Below are 18,343 nucleotides of genomic sequence, written 5' to 3'. Positions count from 1 at the left end.
TTCCTGACTTATGGCTAGGTGGTGCAGTGGTGCGGTGGTCAGCACTGTCACCTCACAGCAAGAAGGTTCTGGGTTCGAGTCCTGGCTCCAGCACAGGATCTTTCTGTGTGAGTCTCCATGTTCTCCCTGTTCCTGTGTGGGTTCTCTCTGGTACTCCAGCTTCCTCCCACAGTCTTAAGACATCAAGAGGGGACTCCTTAAAAGGACAAGTGGAAGAAAATGGATGGTCAAATGGCTAGAAATGTCTTTCTGGGGTTACAGTGATATTTGACATGATTTATCCAACAAATTCTAATCCATCGAGTGAAAGTGAACTTGGTGTCAAATGTCATGGCCCTGAACATTTCATTCAAAATCCCCAAGGTGTTACAGAGATATTCTTTTTTTCAAGAACAGGTTGTTCATGCAAACAGAAGCCTAATGCTTCGAGCCATACCTGTCATTTAAATCAGGCTGAACTACATTACTGGCGTGAGAAATGACAGTTATTAACATTTGCATTTAATAATCTCATTAAATGTCAAATAATTCAGCAACATCCAACAATATCTATGTTTTACCATCGTGTGTATGTTATGTTATTTTCGACGTTATTCATTCAGGGAATTTTAACATATCAAACAAACAAGTTAAGCTATTTTATTCATTCGGATGAACGAAAAACACGAACAACGCCTTGTTATTTCTATAGTTTCCCTTATTCACGTTAATATCCTTCCGCGATTAAAAAGTTCTAATCATTTTAAACCGGTTTAAAAAATTCATTTTCAATGCACCATATGTTTTGGGTTTTTTTTAGACTGATGATGAGACACAGATCCGAAATCTTCCTATAGCTTTTGTTTGTTCATGTAAAACAATTTAGGGGGCGGGGGCTCGGATTTGCACTATTTCTAGACGCGCATCTGATTCCGGTTCTGAGTCCGACTAAAGACGAAGAAGAAGAAGATACTTCCTTTCCAGCTTCCCGTGCATCATGGTGAGTTCTTCGTAATGGTGGCAGTTAGCTAAAACCTGAATAAACCCGTTTTTTTAGTCAGAAAACCTTACATAATCGAACGTTTTTTGGTCTTTTAATAATGAAGCTCAGCCACCGTGTGTTATATTGGTCCACAATTTTATTCAAAAGGGATTAAATGTGGGGCTTCGGTTGATGCTAGCAGTTAGCAAGCTAACCACCCTGTGCATGTGTTCCTGTGAACGAGCCGCTGATAACGACGATGGAACTTCATTTGTAACGAGCGCAGTATTTTCGACAGCTACACTCATCTTCATCCCTCGCGATGGTCATTATCATGTAATCAAGAAGAACACGATGAAAATGTTGTATCAATCGTAAATTTTGCGGAGGGTTCATTTCATGAAAATCGTCAGCAAGAATTTGATGGCTCTCTGGTGTTCCAGCAGACGATACACATATACAAGTAGTTTCACACGGTAAATTTATAACGGTACCGTGACGTCAACAGTCGTTAAAAATTTGACGTAAACAGTTCTTTCAATTGTCCACAGGTGTTGTAAGACAGGTAGCGAGCTATCTCGAGAAATTTTGAGTTTTATCCCTCACATTCTGAATCTTGAAATGAATAAAATGTAATTAGGAACTACTCATCGCGTGTGGATGGAACAATAATGGGCCATTCGGCTGTCTGTATTAATACAGTGTCCGTGTACTTTGATATGTGTTTTAGAGTGACTTTATCTGAGGTGTTGACATAGAAATTTGCCTCACTCAAACATGCAGGTTTTTTTCAAATGAAGTAACAAACGGGTTAAACCAAAGTCTTGAGAGCTTCCCCCTACCGAGGTGGATTTTTAGCCCCCAGCACTTAAATGTTTTGAATTTTGATGAAAGCTGCATCTCATGAGAAAGTGGTGAAACCTGATATTTGGATTTTGCAAGAAGGTGAAAATGAATGTCTGCCCAGCGGTGCAGACATAACCACCTGCATTATGCTAAAGAGTGGCTCATACTGTATCGTGTGACCAGTTTTCCTTCAGAAAACATGCTGACAGATAAATTGCACCAAAACACTAGCCCTTTGGTGGTGGTCATTATTTAAATCAAACATTCAAGCTGTGTGTACATGTCTTCCACCTTGCAGACCAAGAAAAGAAGGAACAACGGTCGTGCCAAGAAGGGTCGTGGGCACGTGCAGCCCATCCGCTGCACCAACTGTGCCCGTTGTGTCCCCAAGGACAAGGCCATCAAAAAGTTTGTCATCAGGAACATAGTGGAGGCAGCAGCTGTGAGGGACATCTCAGAGGCCAGTGTCTTTGACTGTGAGTGTCGTGCTTTTGTTTTCCACATGAGAAGCTGAGATTTGTGGTGCTGTGTCCTAATCGTACCTATTGCTCTGCAGCATATGTTCTGCCAAAGCTCTATGTGAAGCTGCACTACTGTGTCAGCTGTGCCATCCACAGCAAGGTGGTGAGGAACCGCTCCTGTGAGGCCAGGAAAGACCGCACCCCCCCACCCAGGTTCAGGCCCACTGTGAGTACTACTTGCATCACTGTCTTCTCATGCAACAGTTTACTTCCTGAGCCATTTTGACGAGCAGGTGACTCCAGGAATGTTATTAATTCAATCAAGTCAAAGCAGCTTGCACTGTTGAGTGACAAAAAAATGTAGTCATTTAGTCAGCCATACCCTTGTTAGACATGAAATGTAATCACTGATCTTCTTGTTCTTCAGGCTGGTGCACCCAGAGCTCCTGTCAAGCCCATGTAAAGCAGAAATGGAACATGCTGTTCTCCTGAAGAATAAAGCCTTTACAAAAACTTAAACTGTGTCCTGGCCTTTCACTGACGGTGTGTTGTGTAGGTGCAGGAAAGACAGGTCTCTCGAGGATTTTATTTGGAATAAACTTTCTTACAGTACAAAACTTACAGCAGTTGAAGATCAAATTACGCAAATGCATAATTACATGAGTACATTTAAAAAGGCTCTGCAGTTACTTAAAGCGACATCAGACCATTTTTACAGGAGTTAGGAGGTATACGAAGAGTAAGAATGAAGAGAACAAGTAGTGCGACATGGAAAAGTTTAAAGAAGATGAAATGACCCACTTTTTTTTTTTTTTTTTTTTGAAGAGAAGAATTAGACTGATGGAAACATGGCGGAGGTGTAAGTTGAGGAGCAACAGTATTGGTACCACATGCATCAGGTTTAGAAGCACATCACTGTCCAGAGGAGCACAATCTAGCTAAACGGTGGATCGAGGGACAAAGACCCAATTTTTTTTCCAGAAAAGAAACAATTTGATGCAACTTGACTGTGTAATACCCCAAGTGAAGGACCGGTGGACTATGGTGCAAGATGTACAATTTTAGTGTAATATTTTATCAAAAGAAAAACTGGTTCGGGTGAAGGCGTTTTCTTTGGCTCATAGCAGTCAGCATTATCATAACCCTTCTCTTCTTGTGGATCTATTGTCAAATGATGGTTAAAAAAAAAAACAAACCTACAATTATTCTGGTCTGGGCCACTGATTACACTCCAAATAATGAAAACTTCAAGCCTCTTATGTGCCATACTTGACCAATCAGATTAACAAAATAAGCTTTACAGTTTCAAGAGTCAAAACAGCCGCCAGAAAAAAATGCAGAAAAGACTTAAGTCAAAAGGCACAAGAACACACAAAGCAAACAAAACACACCAGCTGGGTCCCACAGTCCCAGTTATTTACATCACACTAATATTGGGGAGGTTTTATCTTTCAAGTTTAAACTATCAGTTCACTTTACACAGGATTCTTTCCCACTTGGACAACAGTCTCATGTGTTGACATTAAGGCAAGTTTATTAACTGTTAAATGGAGGAGAAAATTAAATTTCTCAGGTTTGGTTCTACATTGGTTAAAAAAAAAAAAATCAACCAGAGTACACTGTCACTTTTTTTTTTCCTTAAAATGACACCACCAACTTTATAATAAAAAAAAAGTGACTTTATTAAGAGTAGCAGAAAGTGAATTTTGGTGAACATTTAATTCAGTAAAACATCTAAACAATATATTCGGTCTTCTGCTAAATAAAATGTAGATTATTCCTGTAAAGAATTAAAGATCAGAGCAGAGCAGTTTGTTCCTAATCATCCACGGATATAAATATTTTTTTTAAATTAATGACTAGCCGTCATTTTACCTCTAAGGGCAAAAAGTGCTTAACAGTAAGAATTAGTGGCTCTTTGGCTCAGTCATTTGAGAATCGTGTTTTGACCTGTACAAAACTACTCGTGACTACTGTTAGTTTCTTTGTCTAGCATGAAAACAAATGACTACGATGCAGTTCCATATATGATTGAGTCCACTCTTATACAAAAGACCCGTAGAATTACTCACATCACAACACCAAAGGAGCTTCAACCTCCAGCTTTTTGGATAATATTGAATCAAATCCAGGTGGTTTACAGCTGCCCCTGCATCACTTTTGTAGCTGTGAGCCAACCTTGGGAATTCATTTGGTGGCCATTTATGTTGTCTAGATTCTGGACTTAACAGGTTAGCCTCCTAAACAACACAGACAGGATAAACTTGGGGTTTGAGACACATTATTAAAATATATGAAAAAAAAATACAAGAAGTAATTGGTTATCAATCCATTGCAGGGTTTTTTTTCTTCTTTTTTTTGCGGTGAAATCAAGCATAGTGAAGCAGGTAACTCACACTGTATGTTTTGTGCTTGCAAATCAAATTATAGCCCGCGATGATGGGAATGACTATTTCTCTAATCTAACAGTCAGAATCCAGAGCAGACACATCTGAAACGCCTCCTCATTCTATCACAGAGACGGGCCGGTTTACTGGGAGATCACCACAGACGAGCACGATTTTGAAAAACTCCAGTTGCACTTCACAGTCTCACCTATAACAGGAAAGCTGTTAAGAGTTGATATATTTTACCAGCAAATGTACTTTTTTTTTGGGGGGGGGGGGGGGGTGAAGCCGTGAAAAAAAACTGCCACTCAACACACACTCATGTCATGGCAGCATGTGACCAATACCAAGCGCATTTATTCTTTGATATATAAGCAGAATTGATTCAGTCCTTTGAGTTTTGTCAAAAGAGGATGAAATCACTGCTGCGCGATCCTATAAGCCAGTGCCTCGGATACAATGAGAAAGGATCTTTCTTAAGACGTGGCAGTTGATAGTTCATGTCAACAAGCTTTGATCAGGATGAAGAAAGGCACAAAACGACAAGATAATAAACCCAAAATTATTTTTTTTTAAATATAGATTCAGCAGATTAATGTTTGTTTGCAGTTTTCAATATAATTATGAAGAGGACTCTCAGATCTCTTCACTCATCTGTGGCAGTGATACTTCCTAGTGAGAAAAACGTGTGTTTTCTCACATCTTCAGAGAAATGTGCAGGTCATTAATGTATTCTATAAAATAGTTTAATATAATCATAATATTCTGGCAGGTATCAGTGCAACAAAAGCAGTCATTATAAAGAACAACAGACATATCATACACAGCCCTGCACACTCATTCACCCAAACAAAGGCCTTCATTTAACTTACCTCCAAAAACAACACAGGGTCTAACATTCATACACTCCTCAAGTCCCCACACAAAGTGCATTTCTAATTCACAGACAACCCTTCACACACATCTATTTGACTTTGACCTGGTTCTTGAGTTTGGTCTGCACTTCATTTAGCGCTGAAAAGAAGAAAATTCATTGTGCACACTTGACCACAACATGTAAATAAATTTAAACATAAGATTTGTCAGGGATACCCTCAGAATAAGGCATGGAAATTTATGTTGTGGTAGATGAGCCTTCACATTTACCTTTTTTATGTTGTTCCTGTTAAAGTGCATAAGAGGGGAACATTTTGAGGTTAGGGACATAAATCAGATTTGTCTACCACAATATGTGCATCAGGTTGAAATCCTGAATTTTGGAGCAAGGCACATCTGCGGCGAAAAAAGTGCATTGGCTCATCATCTTAGTTTGAATACATTTCATCAAAAGTGCATTTTAAATAATTAATTGTTCAAAGTGCATTAAAAATAAGAATTGACCATTGATATCATTTCAGAAACAAGTATCTGAGTTTTTCGTTCATGCTAGTACACCAGCTATACCTCTCCTGTGCAGACCAAACCAAGCCAAGGTCCTCATTTCTGTAAATCAGCTCTAGTGAAGAAGGTTGTTCATCCTTTGTCCTCAGTCAAAGATGTGCTCTCCACGGACAATATGTGAAGAAAATTCATAGCGGTCCTGGCTCCGATGGCCACAGATGTTACACTCAAAAGGCTGGCGAAAACCATGGCAGCCCATGTGGATGGTAAACATGACGTGGTCCAGGAAAAGCACACGACAGTGCTCGCATCGAAAACAGCGCACAGCCCGCCCCTCACTGTCTACGACCCGCAGAGCCTCCCTGGAGGTGGATGAAGGTGCAGTTGGAGAACTGGGTGTAGGGGCATGTGTGGGAGGTGGGGGTGCTGAGTGGCCACCATCCTCTCTTTCCATCTCCCTGTCTTTAGCATGGCTCGGGCTGTGTCTGTCCCTACTGCGATGGTGTGCAACCAGAGGAGGTGGTGGGTTATGGGTGTTGGAATGGGGCAGATGATGACCGTTGTTGCTGTGCAGGCTTGGAGTCGGAGCAGTACTGTTGCATGGTTCATCCAGCATGCTCTCTGTATCCGTAGAGTCCTGGCAACCGTTGCTCGGTGAAGGTGCATGGCTTCGAACCATTGGAAGATCTTCATGACCTTCCGCAGCCTCCCTTCCCCCAACACCTGCAGCTCCCAGCCCAGCTCCTGTCCCTGTGCAATCCAGCCTCGGTCCAAGAGCGATGGGAGTGTGAGCGGCGCTGTGGATCGGTCTGAGTTCTGACAAACATGAAGGGTGAGTAGTGGGAAGGTGTAGAGGCCTCAGTGTGTCAGACACCCCACCACCTCCATTACCTGCTACACCCGCATACTCTCCTCCAAGACCGGTAAAGTGTGGGACTTCAAGGTCCCCTTGATGCAGCTCCCCGTCCTTATCCAGGCCTGCATTGAGCTCATAAGGTGCATCCCCAACATTGAGACGAATGTGCTTCTGTCCTGGAATAAAAAAACAAAACAAAAAAAACAACAAAAGAGATATTGTCATATGACACCCACTCACAAAATCATTAAAAAATACTTGGGCATCATTTAATTCAGCCGCCTACTCAGGTAAATTAACAGTCTGCGATTTTTGTGGACTTCTGACTGTGCCAGGTCATTATGCTTGTTCACAGTTGTGCCAAACTGATGGAGGTCTATTTTTGTTTATTTTTTTGGCCTCAATAGAAGGACTGAACACACAGCTGGATGAGGAAGACTAGGATTGTACTGGATGATGCATTTGAGAGTTTGTAAACCAGCACAAGATGGCGTGTTAGTGAAGCATTTGAAAAGCTATGATGGAGGCTCTTCGTGTAAGTATCTAAGGTCAGTGGGCTAACATGCTTCTTTTAACACGACACTCTTAAGACATAGTATTTCAGCCAGAAACTTGTGAGTTCGCTAATGGGCTCCATGGCCATCTCAGCTATTCATGTTTTCATTTAATTTGTAAATTTAGTCTCACACTTCTGTACATGGAAATGAATTGATTCCTGGCAAATGTCACCTTGACTTTCCCTTTTCTCTTTTAGTTTAATTTGATTAAAAACAAAGAGCGAGCAAAGGTATCTGGGACCTCTTTTACAAAATGAATATAGAAAATCAAAACCAAAAAAAATCAAATCAATGACTGCTGCTTCCTTCTGTTTCCTCAAACCTGTCCACACTGACACCAAATGCTCACCTACAAATTTTTGTGGTGTGGATCTCTTGCGTTTGGTGATGCTGTTGGCGAGCCGGTCAATAAATGCCATCTTGTCTGAGGAGGGTTGCAGTAGAGAGTCTGGTATAAACTCTAGCTCCCTCATCTCCTCTCCTGCAACAGATACAAACAAACTGTGACACCACACCTAACTAGTCCAGCTGTAAATTGGTTTTCATCAAGCCTGTGATATACCAGGCCGCAGGTCAGTGGCTGGACTAACTGTTCACATCTGCAGTCCTAGTCTGTGTGGTGTCTCATGTATGATGGCACCAGCTGGCACTTAGTTGTGGCTTTTACTGCCAACAGAACATTTTGAGAAATCAGAATTAATTTAGCCAGCTTCAATATATCAGTGCATGAGAAGTGAAATGGAAATGAGCAAAGCAGCTACAGCATTCTTAATTTTCAACTTTCTCTCCTGTGATCATTCCTCACGACACCTGAGCAGTTTCCTATCAAACATGTTCTTGTGATGTGAACGTGGTCAGCAAACACAGTCCAACTGCAGGTGCCCCAGTTTCCTTTTTGGATCAATTAATAGAAACTACTGTGCTCAACAGCTACGGAGAGGTATTTCTTCTCAAGTTGGTGCCAAATATACATTCTAGTTGACCATCGGTGAGGGAACTTTTTGGCTCAAACGCAGGCAACGTGACGCGCAACAGTCTTTGGATATAAAAGTGTATAAGAATGAGATTGTAGCAAAACCTTGTGATTGATAATAACCTTCCAACATTGCATACAACCACAATCCTTTTGGAGACATCTATCTATAATTCATGGATAATTCATCAATCATAAACACAAACCTTGATTGTGAGCACTGGTTGGCTGCTTTGACTCCAGGCTCTGCAAGTAGCTGTGACAGCGCTCACGGTGTTCCTCCAAGGTGCTCTGTTGCTTGTAACTCCGCCCACAGTAACTGCACTTATATGGCTTCCCTACAGTTGGAGAGGACACTGGGGCCAAAGTGGGAAAAGAATGATACTATTATCATTGTCCATTAAAAAAATCACAATAACGAGCAAATGTCAGGCATGTGCTACCTGCATGAGTTCGAAGGTGACCAGTGAGGGCATCTCGTCTTCGACAGGCGTAGCTGCAGAAGGGACATTTAAAGGGCTTCTCTCCTGAGTGAAGCTTGATGTGACGGAGCAGGTTGCCCTTTTGCGTGAAGGAGGCGCCACACTGGTTACACTGGAAAGGACGCTCACCTGTGGAAAGATAAAACCCATCAACATAGATAAGTTTTTAAGATCCGTTTAAAAAACACTCCCAAGTACACAAGAGGATTGAAAATGTCAGCAAGAGAGTTTCTTTCCGAGCCTTTAAGTCTTATTTAATTACTGATTTAATACAGTTTTGCTTCAGGGAGGGTATCAGCTCACGCCAAATAACATTTTATAAAAATTTAATTCTTATTCAGTAACTGTGCAGAATTTTTAAAAAATTCTAAATTAACACATATACCAAAATGAGAATAAATTGTGAGTTTTTTTCACAGAGAAGACTTATTTGATCGAAATCTTGATTTGTTACCTGTATGGCTGCGTTTGTGCACCATGAGGACATTAGGCCCAATGCAGATCATGCCACAAATATCACACTTTAGCTTCCCATTTGGCAGTCTGGTAGCTCCAGTTGGCAAGGTTTCAGGATTGGAGAGCTCCCTGTAGCCTCCAACAGCTTCAGCTCCTTGCTCTGGACCTCCTTCTTCTACCCGCTCCCCTCTTTCTTCCTCAGTACTGCGACCTGGGTCTTCATCACTGTACAACTCCACTTTAATAGAGTTTGCTATAGAAGAACAAATGCACAAATTTAAGCTTTGTGAAATAATCTATCAACAAATATTTTGGAGGACAAATGAAGAAGCAAAACAGAGTGAAGTCACTTTCATGTTCAATTTTTGTGTTTATAGCGGGGCTAACCCTGACACTTGTCACTCTGAAGTTTGCACAGTTCAGCACTCTATATGAGTGTTCAAGCCTGACTTTGCAGTATATGAATAAAGCAATCATTTGAGCAATGCAACTTCCATAAATTCAGCGGCAAACATTACTGTGACCAAGTTTTCCTCCATAAAACTGGGTTCACACTGATTTCTCACTGACCACTGAGGGAGCGACTAGGAGAGGTCTCCTTGCTGTTTGGAGTGCTCACTGTTGGACCTCCGAGGGCTCCTGAAAACTCTCTTTCCATTGAAGAGTCTCCACTAACTGCAACCACAATCAAACAAATGTGGAGGGTGTCGTTGAAACAAAACGGGAACTTTTTGTATGTGTATGCATGATCAAGTTTGAAAAAAGCCCCACCTGATATGCAAGACCGGCCATTGCAGTCATCAGCATCCATACTAGTAAAGACTGAATGCTGGAATAACAATTAGGTCACAAGTTAAGACACTAAATTTATTCATACATGTTGACTCATGCATAGGTAAATTCATATATAAGATGTTTGATATCACACAATGGAATTTAAATCCCGCACACGCCAAGTTTCATTGAACAGAAAATAATTCTCAGGGTAGATATCCAAAACTTTCAATAACCAAAGAAAAAGATAGTAATAAGCTAGCGTGAATGTTAGCCATCTGCGGTCAACTTGTCGGTGCAATTTAAAACCTTACATTTTGAAGTGTCTTTAACAATGTCGTTAGCTCCCAGCTGTAACAACAATCACACCGTGGATTAACACGGGTTGATGTACCGCTTGCTGTGTTACTCAATCGTTCCAGAAAATAGTTTATTAGCACTAGCAGCTACATTAGCGCCAACTTTAACCTTAGCGGCCCCAGATCAGCTGATTGACTCAATTTATAATTCAGTTGACTCATGACAAGCTCCACAAAGTTGCTAAATGGTGGACTAGTCTTTAAATTAGTCCAGAGTTAAGGCTGTAAAGATAAATGGTGACGTGAACGTTTCCATATCGTTGAAAACAATGGCGTTGATGTGTCCTAAAAGCTAAATCACGAGTCGGCCTTGGTGGCTAGCACAACGTTAGCTTACTTCATGTGATGGTTATTACCGTTAGCCAAGTTAGCTAAAGTCAACACTACAACAGTTTGCCATCCTTGACAGCTCCACGTCGCCAAAACAAGTCAAATAGGCAGTGACGCAATGCAGATGATGTTAACTTGTGATGCTAATGGACAGACAGATGCCAAACCACTGCGGGGTTTAGTTTAACGCTAGCATAACAAACCAATGTTAGCATTAACTATCTTAGCGAGCGGCCAATGTTTCCGAAACGGTTGCTATGGCACCCACCGCCTCCCAAAACGCTATGGCTAGCCAACGACTGCATATTAGCGAGGTAGCTTGCTCTCCGTGAAGCCTTGAAGCTGACTTCTGTAACTTAACGGAGGTTGTCGACTTTAACATACGTTTTACGATGTCCAGTCTCGCAGTGTCTCTTGCATTACCTGTCCCTATCAGGGCCGATATGTGAGGTTATTCTGTTTTAGCATCTGCCTGTTTGAGACGGCGACATCTCCGGCAGCAAATACCTCCCACACCAAATAATTTCCGGTTAGAGCTTCAGTTCAACTCATTAATATTTAATTCATTAAGTACACAAACAAGGATATAAAAACGTACAGGCTTTCAATATTCTTATGCTGAGTTAATATTAGGCCATTTACAATACTTACTAAAATTAATATCAGGTTTAAAAGTAACTGAAAGGATATTTTTCTGCATAGTCATTTTATGTGCATGAATTTTTCATTAAAAATGCAAAATTATATTTTTTAGGAGAAAAACCTTTAAAAGAATTAGTGAGCAATTCTGATGTATTATTTCTGTCACTGCAGTGGGTGGGTGCCCTTAAACACACACACTTCCCCTCGCAATTCTCAGAACAATGCAATAGTTGAGATAGTGTGTGTGTGTGTGTGTGTGTGTGTGTGTGTGTGTGTGTGTGTGGTGGGTGGGGGGGGGTAATCATATCAGACACCCTATGATTCCTCTTCTGATGTTCCTTTATCTGAGAGATTTTTCCACTGACAAGTATTTAGAACAGTTTACGTTCTTTGATGTTTCAGCAAAGATTTCATTTATATACAGTTTTCATGTTTAAACCATGACAGGAGAGTGAAACATATCCAAAATGCCAGAGTTTTGAGAGAATGCTTATTATTTTCTCCAAAAATAATGACTCTCACTTAAGCCCCAAAGTGCATGTTCTGGGACCAGGATATCTGGACATTTCACAACTATGAAGACAATGATGGTATATTTGGCACAAGCGCTGTTATAAGTGCACATATAATACTTTCTATTTCGGAATTGTCATGAGTTGTTGCCTTGAATTAAGTTTTTTTTTTCAACTTTATTTTTTTCAATTCCGTATTAGCTATCCTTTAAAGAAAATAGCTATACATCGCTATTTTAAACTTCCAACACTGTAATCCCAGCAGCAGCATCCACTCATATGGGTTTCCCTGAATCAGTCTGCTGACAAGCTCATGCTATTTACAATCACTAAAACGACAATCATGTTTTGAAGGTCCGGATACATTTTCCACTAGTGATTGTGGTCTAAGCAACAGTCTAGAAAGGTCTAAAGGACGGCTGTCAGAAACATGCTGGGCGTACAATGAGGACCCCTTGCTAGCCAGTATAGTGCCAGTTGTGACGTATATGCTGGTTTTACGACGGTGTGCTTACACAATGACAGTTTCCGTCAGTTTGGCTTGCGAATCGTAGCCGCGTTGAACAGGCGTTTTTTTGTGCCAATTTTAGCTGAGGCGAAAATTTCATCATTTGGAACTATCGGTCGACATAGTTTGATATAACAGATATTAAAAAAGATCAATTTTAGAGATAAGGACAAGTTGTACTTGCTGTGGTTAAACTCTCAAGTTCGAGCTAGAGGCCCAGCGGAGAGCTCGAGCGGCAGCCCCATAAAGTTTGTTGTTGTCACGTGACGTGAGACGAATGTGGCGATAAAAGTTTGTTTAGATAGTAAAAGTAGGCGACGAGCGACGTTATTTAAAGCTATTAAACACCGCTTTCTCCACAATGCCTCAACCAAAATACCGAAAGATTGCTGTGATAGGTTACAGGTCTGTAGGTGAGTATAGCACTCGAGCTGAGCGCAGCTAATGATAGTCGGCTAGCTGGCTAGCAGCTAACGTCCTGGCTTTGTTTTCCTTCTAGCAGACTGACAACAGTACGGCTAGCTTACCTTTGCTAATATGTCTTTATGTGACGGATGTTTGATGACCAAATGATTATTAAACGACTATCAACATTATCTCAACGTGTAGCTATGGACATATAGTCGTCCAAGGTTTGACTTCAAAAACGTGGAATATGAATTTAAAATCAAAAATTTGCAGGCCATGAGAAGTTTTGGAAAGATAAGTAAAGCCAAAAAGTTTCGGGGAAATCATGGAAATTTGCCTCTTAATTACCTGTTATTCGACTGGGTGTTTTAGTTAAAATGACAGAAAAACCTTTATCATTGTATCTTAGTTTACTTAAGGAATTGCTAATTATGTATCTGTGTAATGTTAAGTTTAATATACCATAGGTACCTGTTGAATTGATTTTTTCCCCCTTTTTTCATGTCATTAATTATGAGAATTAAAGGTCATAAAAATTTGCCTCAGAGCCATGGAATAGTCAAAACATATATTAGAACTGATGTATTTGAATTTAAGTAGTTACAGCCAGGTTGAGAAAGACAAAAAGGTTTTCCCTGCCAGTGTTACCCTCGCATGCAGCTGGGTGTTGATCCTGTTTGTTTGGCATGCCAAGCTTGATAATTAAAACAATTACCCTTTTTTTTTGTTGTTGAAATTTCTCTGTTAAAATACTGAAGGCTGTTGTGATGACCAGTCAGAAAACATTTGCCATGGTAACATATTTCTTGTGATCAGAGTTTTGAGCTGGATAGGTAACTTGTAACTGATGGTGTGTTTACTAGGTTTTATTTTGGTGTTAAAAGTATTTGTGTACCTTTTGTATTGTCATGAACAGATTTGATACAAAAGATGTTTGCATTGTTCCACTAAAATTGTAGTCTTCTACGTTTGCGCTACACAGGGAAGTCATCTCTTACTATACAGTTTGTGGAAGGACAGTTTGTTGACTCCTATGACCCCACCATTGAAAATAGTAAGTTTTTAGATGTTACGCTTATAATTAAATCACAGATTTTGCTTGCTGATGTTTTTGTTTTTAAGGATGACTTTAATAACTTTGTTGATTTCCCTCTCCAGCTTTCAATAAAATGGTTAGCGTTAATGGTCAAGACTTCAATCTTCAGCTTGTAGATACAGCTGGACAAGTAAGTATTTTATTTTTTATCAGATACCATAACTGATGTCAACTCTTGGCTTTAAATCACCACTGTTGTTCATGTAATCAATGAGTGCTTACCAAAATTTGAACCCTTTAACATTGTATTGTGTGCCTATATGAACTTCGATCTAATATTTTTGCTTATGTGGAGAAGAGCATCATGAATTTATTCAGAAACTCCAGTCCATGCAAAATCTTGTTTAATGCTAGCTTTTGTCTGTGGTGTGGATGCATTTACCTTTCGCTTTCATGTTGATAAAATATGTATTTGACACATTGGAATTACAGCTGTGGATTATTTAAATTTACACACATAATTTTTATACATATTAAAAATACTGAAGTTACGGATTCAGTTACAAATAAGTTTTCAGCTTATTGTATAGATAGTAACTATAAAAACTGTTCATTAAGCACGATCATTTTCTAGAAGCTAGTCTCTTGTATGTCTCATTCTGTTTTATTAATGTGTCATATTAGGTCCTTAATACTCAATGAGATTATAATACGTATACCTCCATCTACAGGATGAGTACTCTATTTTTCCACAATCTCACTCAATGGATATCCATGGCTATGTCCTCGTCTATTCAGTGACTTCCATGAAAAGGTAAGTATATTTTGGACAATGCAGTGTCTTCCAAATAATGTCACTGCGTTTCTGTTATTTGTACAGTTCATTTGAATCCTTCACGGTTTCGTCCTTGTTTCTAACTGGATATTCATGCTGTCTACTTTCAGGCAAATATTTAAAAGCACTTAAATGTCTGTCTTTCCTCAGTTTTGAAGTTGTTCAGGTTCTACATGACAAGCTGCTAGACATGGTTGGCAAGATTCAGTAAGTTATCTCAGATCTTTGAACTTCAACTCCTTCTAAATTGTATTATTTGTTTCTTAATGTGTTTTTTTTTGTTTCAATGACAATTTTTTTTTTCAGAGTTCCAACTGTTCTTGTCGGGAACAAAAAAGATCTCCACATGGAAAGGTAATCGTGAGGATTCAAAGTGTACCTAATATGAATTACATTTGTAAACAATACAACAACAACAACAATATTTTTCAATGTACAGTCCTCTAGGTGGCAGTTGAAGGATCAGTCTGTTCATGTTTTCTGTTTTTTCAGAGTGTCAACATTTCACACTAAGAAAAACCCCACAATTGAAAATGTATACATTTCATTAAAAAGTATCATATCATAGATCTTTTAAAAAAACAACAACAATTAAACGACTGTAAGCCATTTTAACCGAAGTGTGGTATAGAAAAATGAAACATTTTCAGTCATGTATGGTAAATCATTTATTTGAAAGTACGCATGTGCAGAATTATTGGGAGAATGTTGATAAAACGTCCAAATTCACAACAATTAATTTTGATTAAAAGGAGAAGAAACTATTCCACAGCAGTTTACAAATCTCCATGAACTCCACAACACAAGGCACAAAATGGTGTTCAGAAGTCTGTTATTTCACCCCCCTTTTAGAAAAAAAAATTCCTAAAATGAGTCATGAAAACTGATTGCAGATATGGTGGTATTGTGCCGTCTTACCACAAAAACGCTTGGAACTTTGGTGGAGTCATCAATCATTTGTCCTTGCATGACATCCATAAAGTGGCAACACGAACCCTTCTTGTACTCTGTATTTAGGAAGTAAATATGCCAGAGTTACAGGTTGTTGTGTAGCTTTGTTGATCAGATTTGCATGTTGGAGTAAAAACAAACACGCCGTAGTTAAACCAAATTAAGCAGGTGTGATTTCTGGTTGTATGGTTGTATGATGTGGGTTTGGAAGGCAGCTGCTCGGCACTGAAACCTCTCCTGGTATGGAGTACAGATGCATGTTATATGAATTTAAAAAAAAAAAAAAATTTTAGCCAAAATTTTACAACTTTTTTTTTTTTTTGCCATTAGTAGATATTTACCGATGTTGATATTATCTGTATGAAAACAAGCTAATGTAATATTCACGTTTTTAACCTACTGAAAGATGCATGGAAACATTAGGAATTTGAAAATATCACATTTTTCCTTATTTCCAAAACATTTGGAAAATCAATCTTTGTGATTGTGTCTTTCATCATTGATGATGAGCATAGAAGAAATCTGAGCAAAACCGGTCAGACTGATACTGTTACTGTTAAGAAACTGGGTGATATCGTGCTAAAGAGAACTCTACAGAAATGGCCTACTTTCATCCAGGTCACCAACCCCTGAAAGAGTCCATAAATAGAATGCTCCAAGTCACAGTAATAGAACGATTGACCTTGTTACTTTTCTCAGGGTCATTAAGCCGGAGGAGGGGAAGAAACTTGCTGATTCCTGGGGTGCTGCCTTCATGGAGTCTTCAGCCAAGGAGAACGAGGTAATGACGAATATCTCCATACCTGCTCACTAACAGTCCACATTATTTAAGACACACATTTACACGCTGTTGATGATGTTGCGACACAGACTGCTGTGGAGGTTTTCAAGCGAATCATTTTGGAGATGGAGAAAGCTGATGGGAATGCACCTCCAGAGGAGAAGAAGTGCGCTGTGATGTAAAAGTGTATCCGGGACATCGGTAAACTCATTTGCAGAAGACAGGAGGCACAACTTCACCAGCTTGCCAATCGTAACCTCACCACCACCACCACCTCCGAGACACTGCAGTGGAAATTTGCTGCTCCTTTTTGTTATACCAGATTGATTTACATAGAACTGCAACTGTTGAAACGGTTGATTCCACCAATTGTAACGATACGCAGGAATTTCAAAAGAGCAAGGATGAGTCTTCTTAGGGAGAAGCACATTCACTTAATTTACATATGCAATCAATGCTGAACATATTGTTCCTGGTTGACTGTATCAGAAGTTCCATTAATATAAGTGGTCATTAGTTGTACACCTGACGAGACGACATCAACTTCTGTCTCATCATTTTGAGTAGTTGAGTTAATGTGCAGTGAGTGCTGTTTAATGACCTTTTTAAAGACTGGTGTATTAGTTTTGAACAGTGATTGAGAGGCACATTGCTTTAAATGTGGTGTTAATCTGTCACTGCAGCTCTCAAAGCCTCCAAGACCCTAGAATGAGATATCACATAAGGAATTTTACTGTACTTTGACAGTTCTTTACACTGTTATTTTTCTCAACTCCTCTTCTGGTACATTTCAGCAGTGAAATCTAGAGCTTTTTTTCTTCTTCTTTTTTTCATTCAATAACTCGCATTCAAAGTTTTTCTTCTGAGCAGATTAGTTCCCTTCCATTATTTCTACAGTTTTGATTTCTATATCTTGTAATTAAGCCATTATGTTATGGATAAATTTAGATTAGAAAAAAAATCTTAGATATTTGTTATGGCCATTTTACACAATATACATAGATTAGTGTTGGTACTATTGGGTATTCTTTGAATGATGGAGGTTTGCAACCCCATCATTTCAGAATATGTGGTCATAAGTACATTATGATAATGAACATTGAATTGTTATTTTTCAACTTGCATTTTATCATTGTGTAAGACATTGACAATGGATGGTATCCACTGAGTTGGTCGAATACATTTTGGACTTGGTTATGGTTTGATGGTTCATGCAGACTTGAAATGAGCCAGGATGTCATCCACCCCAGTTCATACTCACTGAATGATCACTGTCGAGCACTTGAGATCCTTGCTGACTTTGTTTTCTTAACTTCTGTTGCTGAAAGAAAATGTGATGAGACTGGATTTGCCCCCACTATTCTTATTTTGCTCCTACAATAGGTAATTGTAATGTTTTTATCAAGTGCTTTGCTGAGTAAGTATTCATTTGACGAATGATTGATAATGATTGAACAGAGGCTGGTGATGCTGTGTCTTGTGCCTTACAGATCTTCAAACTCCCTCATCTTCTTCCCTTCATGACCAAAGGTGCTCTTAAAGGGTTTCTTTTTCCGTCTGTTGACTTGATCTCATGGGTGTGGATGGTGGTGGTGTGCACCTCAACACCGATATTGCCCATGTTGGTCAGTGTTGATTCAGAAATTTTGCTGTAAACAGTTTTGTATATAAATAAATCTGTTACTCATTTGATGCATTGTATATAATTATGTTTGGTGACATGGTTTATTTGGTGAAGTGGGGGTGGGGGGCATTTGGTGGACATTTTACAATTTAAAAGTCAGACTACGTCATGCAGACAAAAATTGCATCGAAAAGTGATATTCCTCATTGGATTTCGTCATCGCG

At 39.4% G+C, this 18,343-nt stretch overlaps 3 protein-coding genes across 7 annotated transcripts; 2 read left to right on the top strand and 1 right to left on the bottom strand.

Annotated features, from left to right (window-relative positions):
• Nucleotides 1-817: 817 nt before the first annotated feature.
• Nucleotides 818-2,787, top strand: LOC147267980 (small ribosomal subunit protein eS26). Its single transcript, XM_086199199.1, has 4 exons — nucleotides 818-979; nucleotides 2,106-2,283; nucleotides 2,364-2,494; nucleotides 2,696-2,787. Exons 1-4 carry the CDS (start codon nucleotides 977-979, stop codon nucleotides 2,729-2,731), a joined length of 348 nt encoding a protein of 115 aa, XP_086055325.1. The 5' UTR covers nucleotides 818-976; the 3' UTR covers nucleotides 2,732-2,787.
• A 12-nt stretch (nucleotides 2,788-2,799) lies between these two features.
• On the bottom strand, nucleotides 2,800-11,362 carry LOC147267979 (zinc finger protein Eos-like). 5 transcript variants are annotated; one of them, XM_086199197.1, is made up of 9 exons: nucleotides 11,207-11,362; nucleotides 10,131-10,188; nucleotides 9,930-10,034; nucleotides 9,358-9,612; nucleotides 8,865-9,032; nucleotides 8,628-8,777; nucleotides 7,798-7,929; nucleotides 6,927-7,067; nucleotides 2,800-6,851 (listed from the first exon to the last, which is right to left on the bottom strand). In XM_086199197.1, the coding sequence occupies exons 2-9, from the start codon at nucleotides 10,168-10,170 to the stop codon at nucleotides 6,181-6,183; spliced, it is 1,662 nt and encodes a 553-aa protein (XP_086055323.1). In that variant the 5' UTR covers nucleotides 10,171-10,188; nucleotides 11,207-11,362; the 3' UTR covers nucleotides 2,800-6,180. The 5 variants fall into 5 exon arrangements, with proteins under 5 accessions (XP_086055323.1, XP_086055321.1, XP_086055322.1 ...); XM_086199195.1 differs by lacking the exon at nucleotides 11,207-11,362 and adding an exon at nucleotides 10,849-11,164 and having other exon boundaries at nucleotides 2,800-7,067; XM_086199196.1 differs by lacking the exon at nucleotides 11,207-11,362 and adding an exon at nucleotides 10,448-10,816 and having other exon boundaries at nucleotides 2,800-7,067.
• A 1,113-nt stretch (nucleotides 11,363-12,475) lies between these two features.
• rhebl1 (Ras homolog, mTORC1 binding like 1) lies at nucleotides 12,476-18,181 on the top strand. The gene is made up of 8 exons (XM_086199192.1): nucleotides 12,476-12,897; nucleotides 13,875-13,946; nucleotides 14,051-14,118; nucleotides 14,660-14,742; nucleotides 14,914-14,970; nucleotides 15,070-15,117; nucleotides 16,414-16,495; nucleotides 16,585-18,181. The coding sequence occupies exons 1-8, from the start codon at nucleotides 12,846-12,848 to the stop codon at nucleotides 16,675-16,677; spliced, it is 555 nt and encodes a 184-aa protein (XP_086055318.1). The 5' UTR covers nucleotides 12,476-12,845; the 3' UTR covers nucleotides 16,678-18,181.
• Nucleotides 18,182-18,343: the final 162 nt, after the last annotated feature.

This window comes from Aulostomus chinensis, chromosome 3, assembly GCF_037954235.1.
Source record: "Aulostomus chinensis isolate RoL2024-O1b breed Wild chromosome 3, RoL_Achi_v1.0, whole genome shotgun sequence".
NCBI lineage: Eukaryota > Metazoa > Chordata > Actinopteri > Syngnathiformes > Aulostomidae > Aulostomus > Aulostomus chinensis.
Note: the sequence above shows the minus strand (reverse complement) of the source record. Positions and strands in the feature narration are given on the sequence as shown.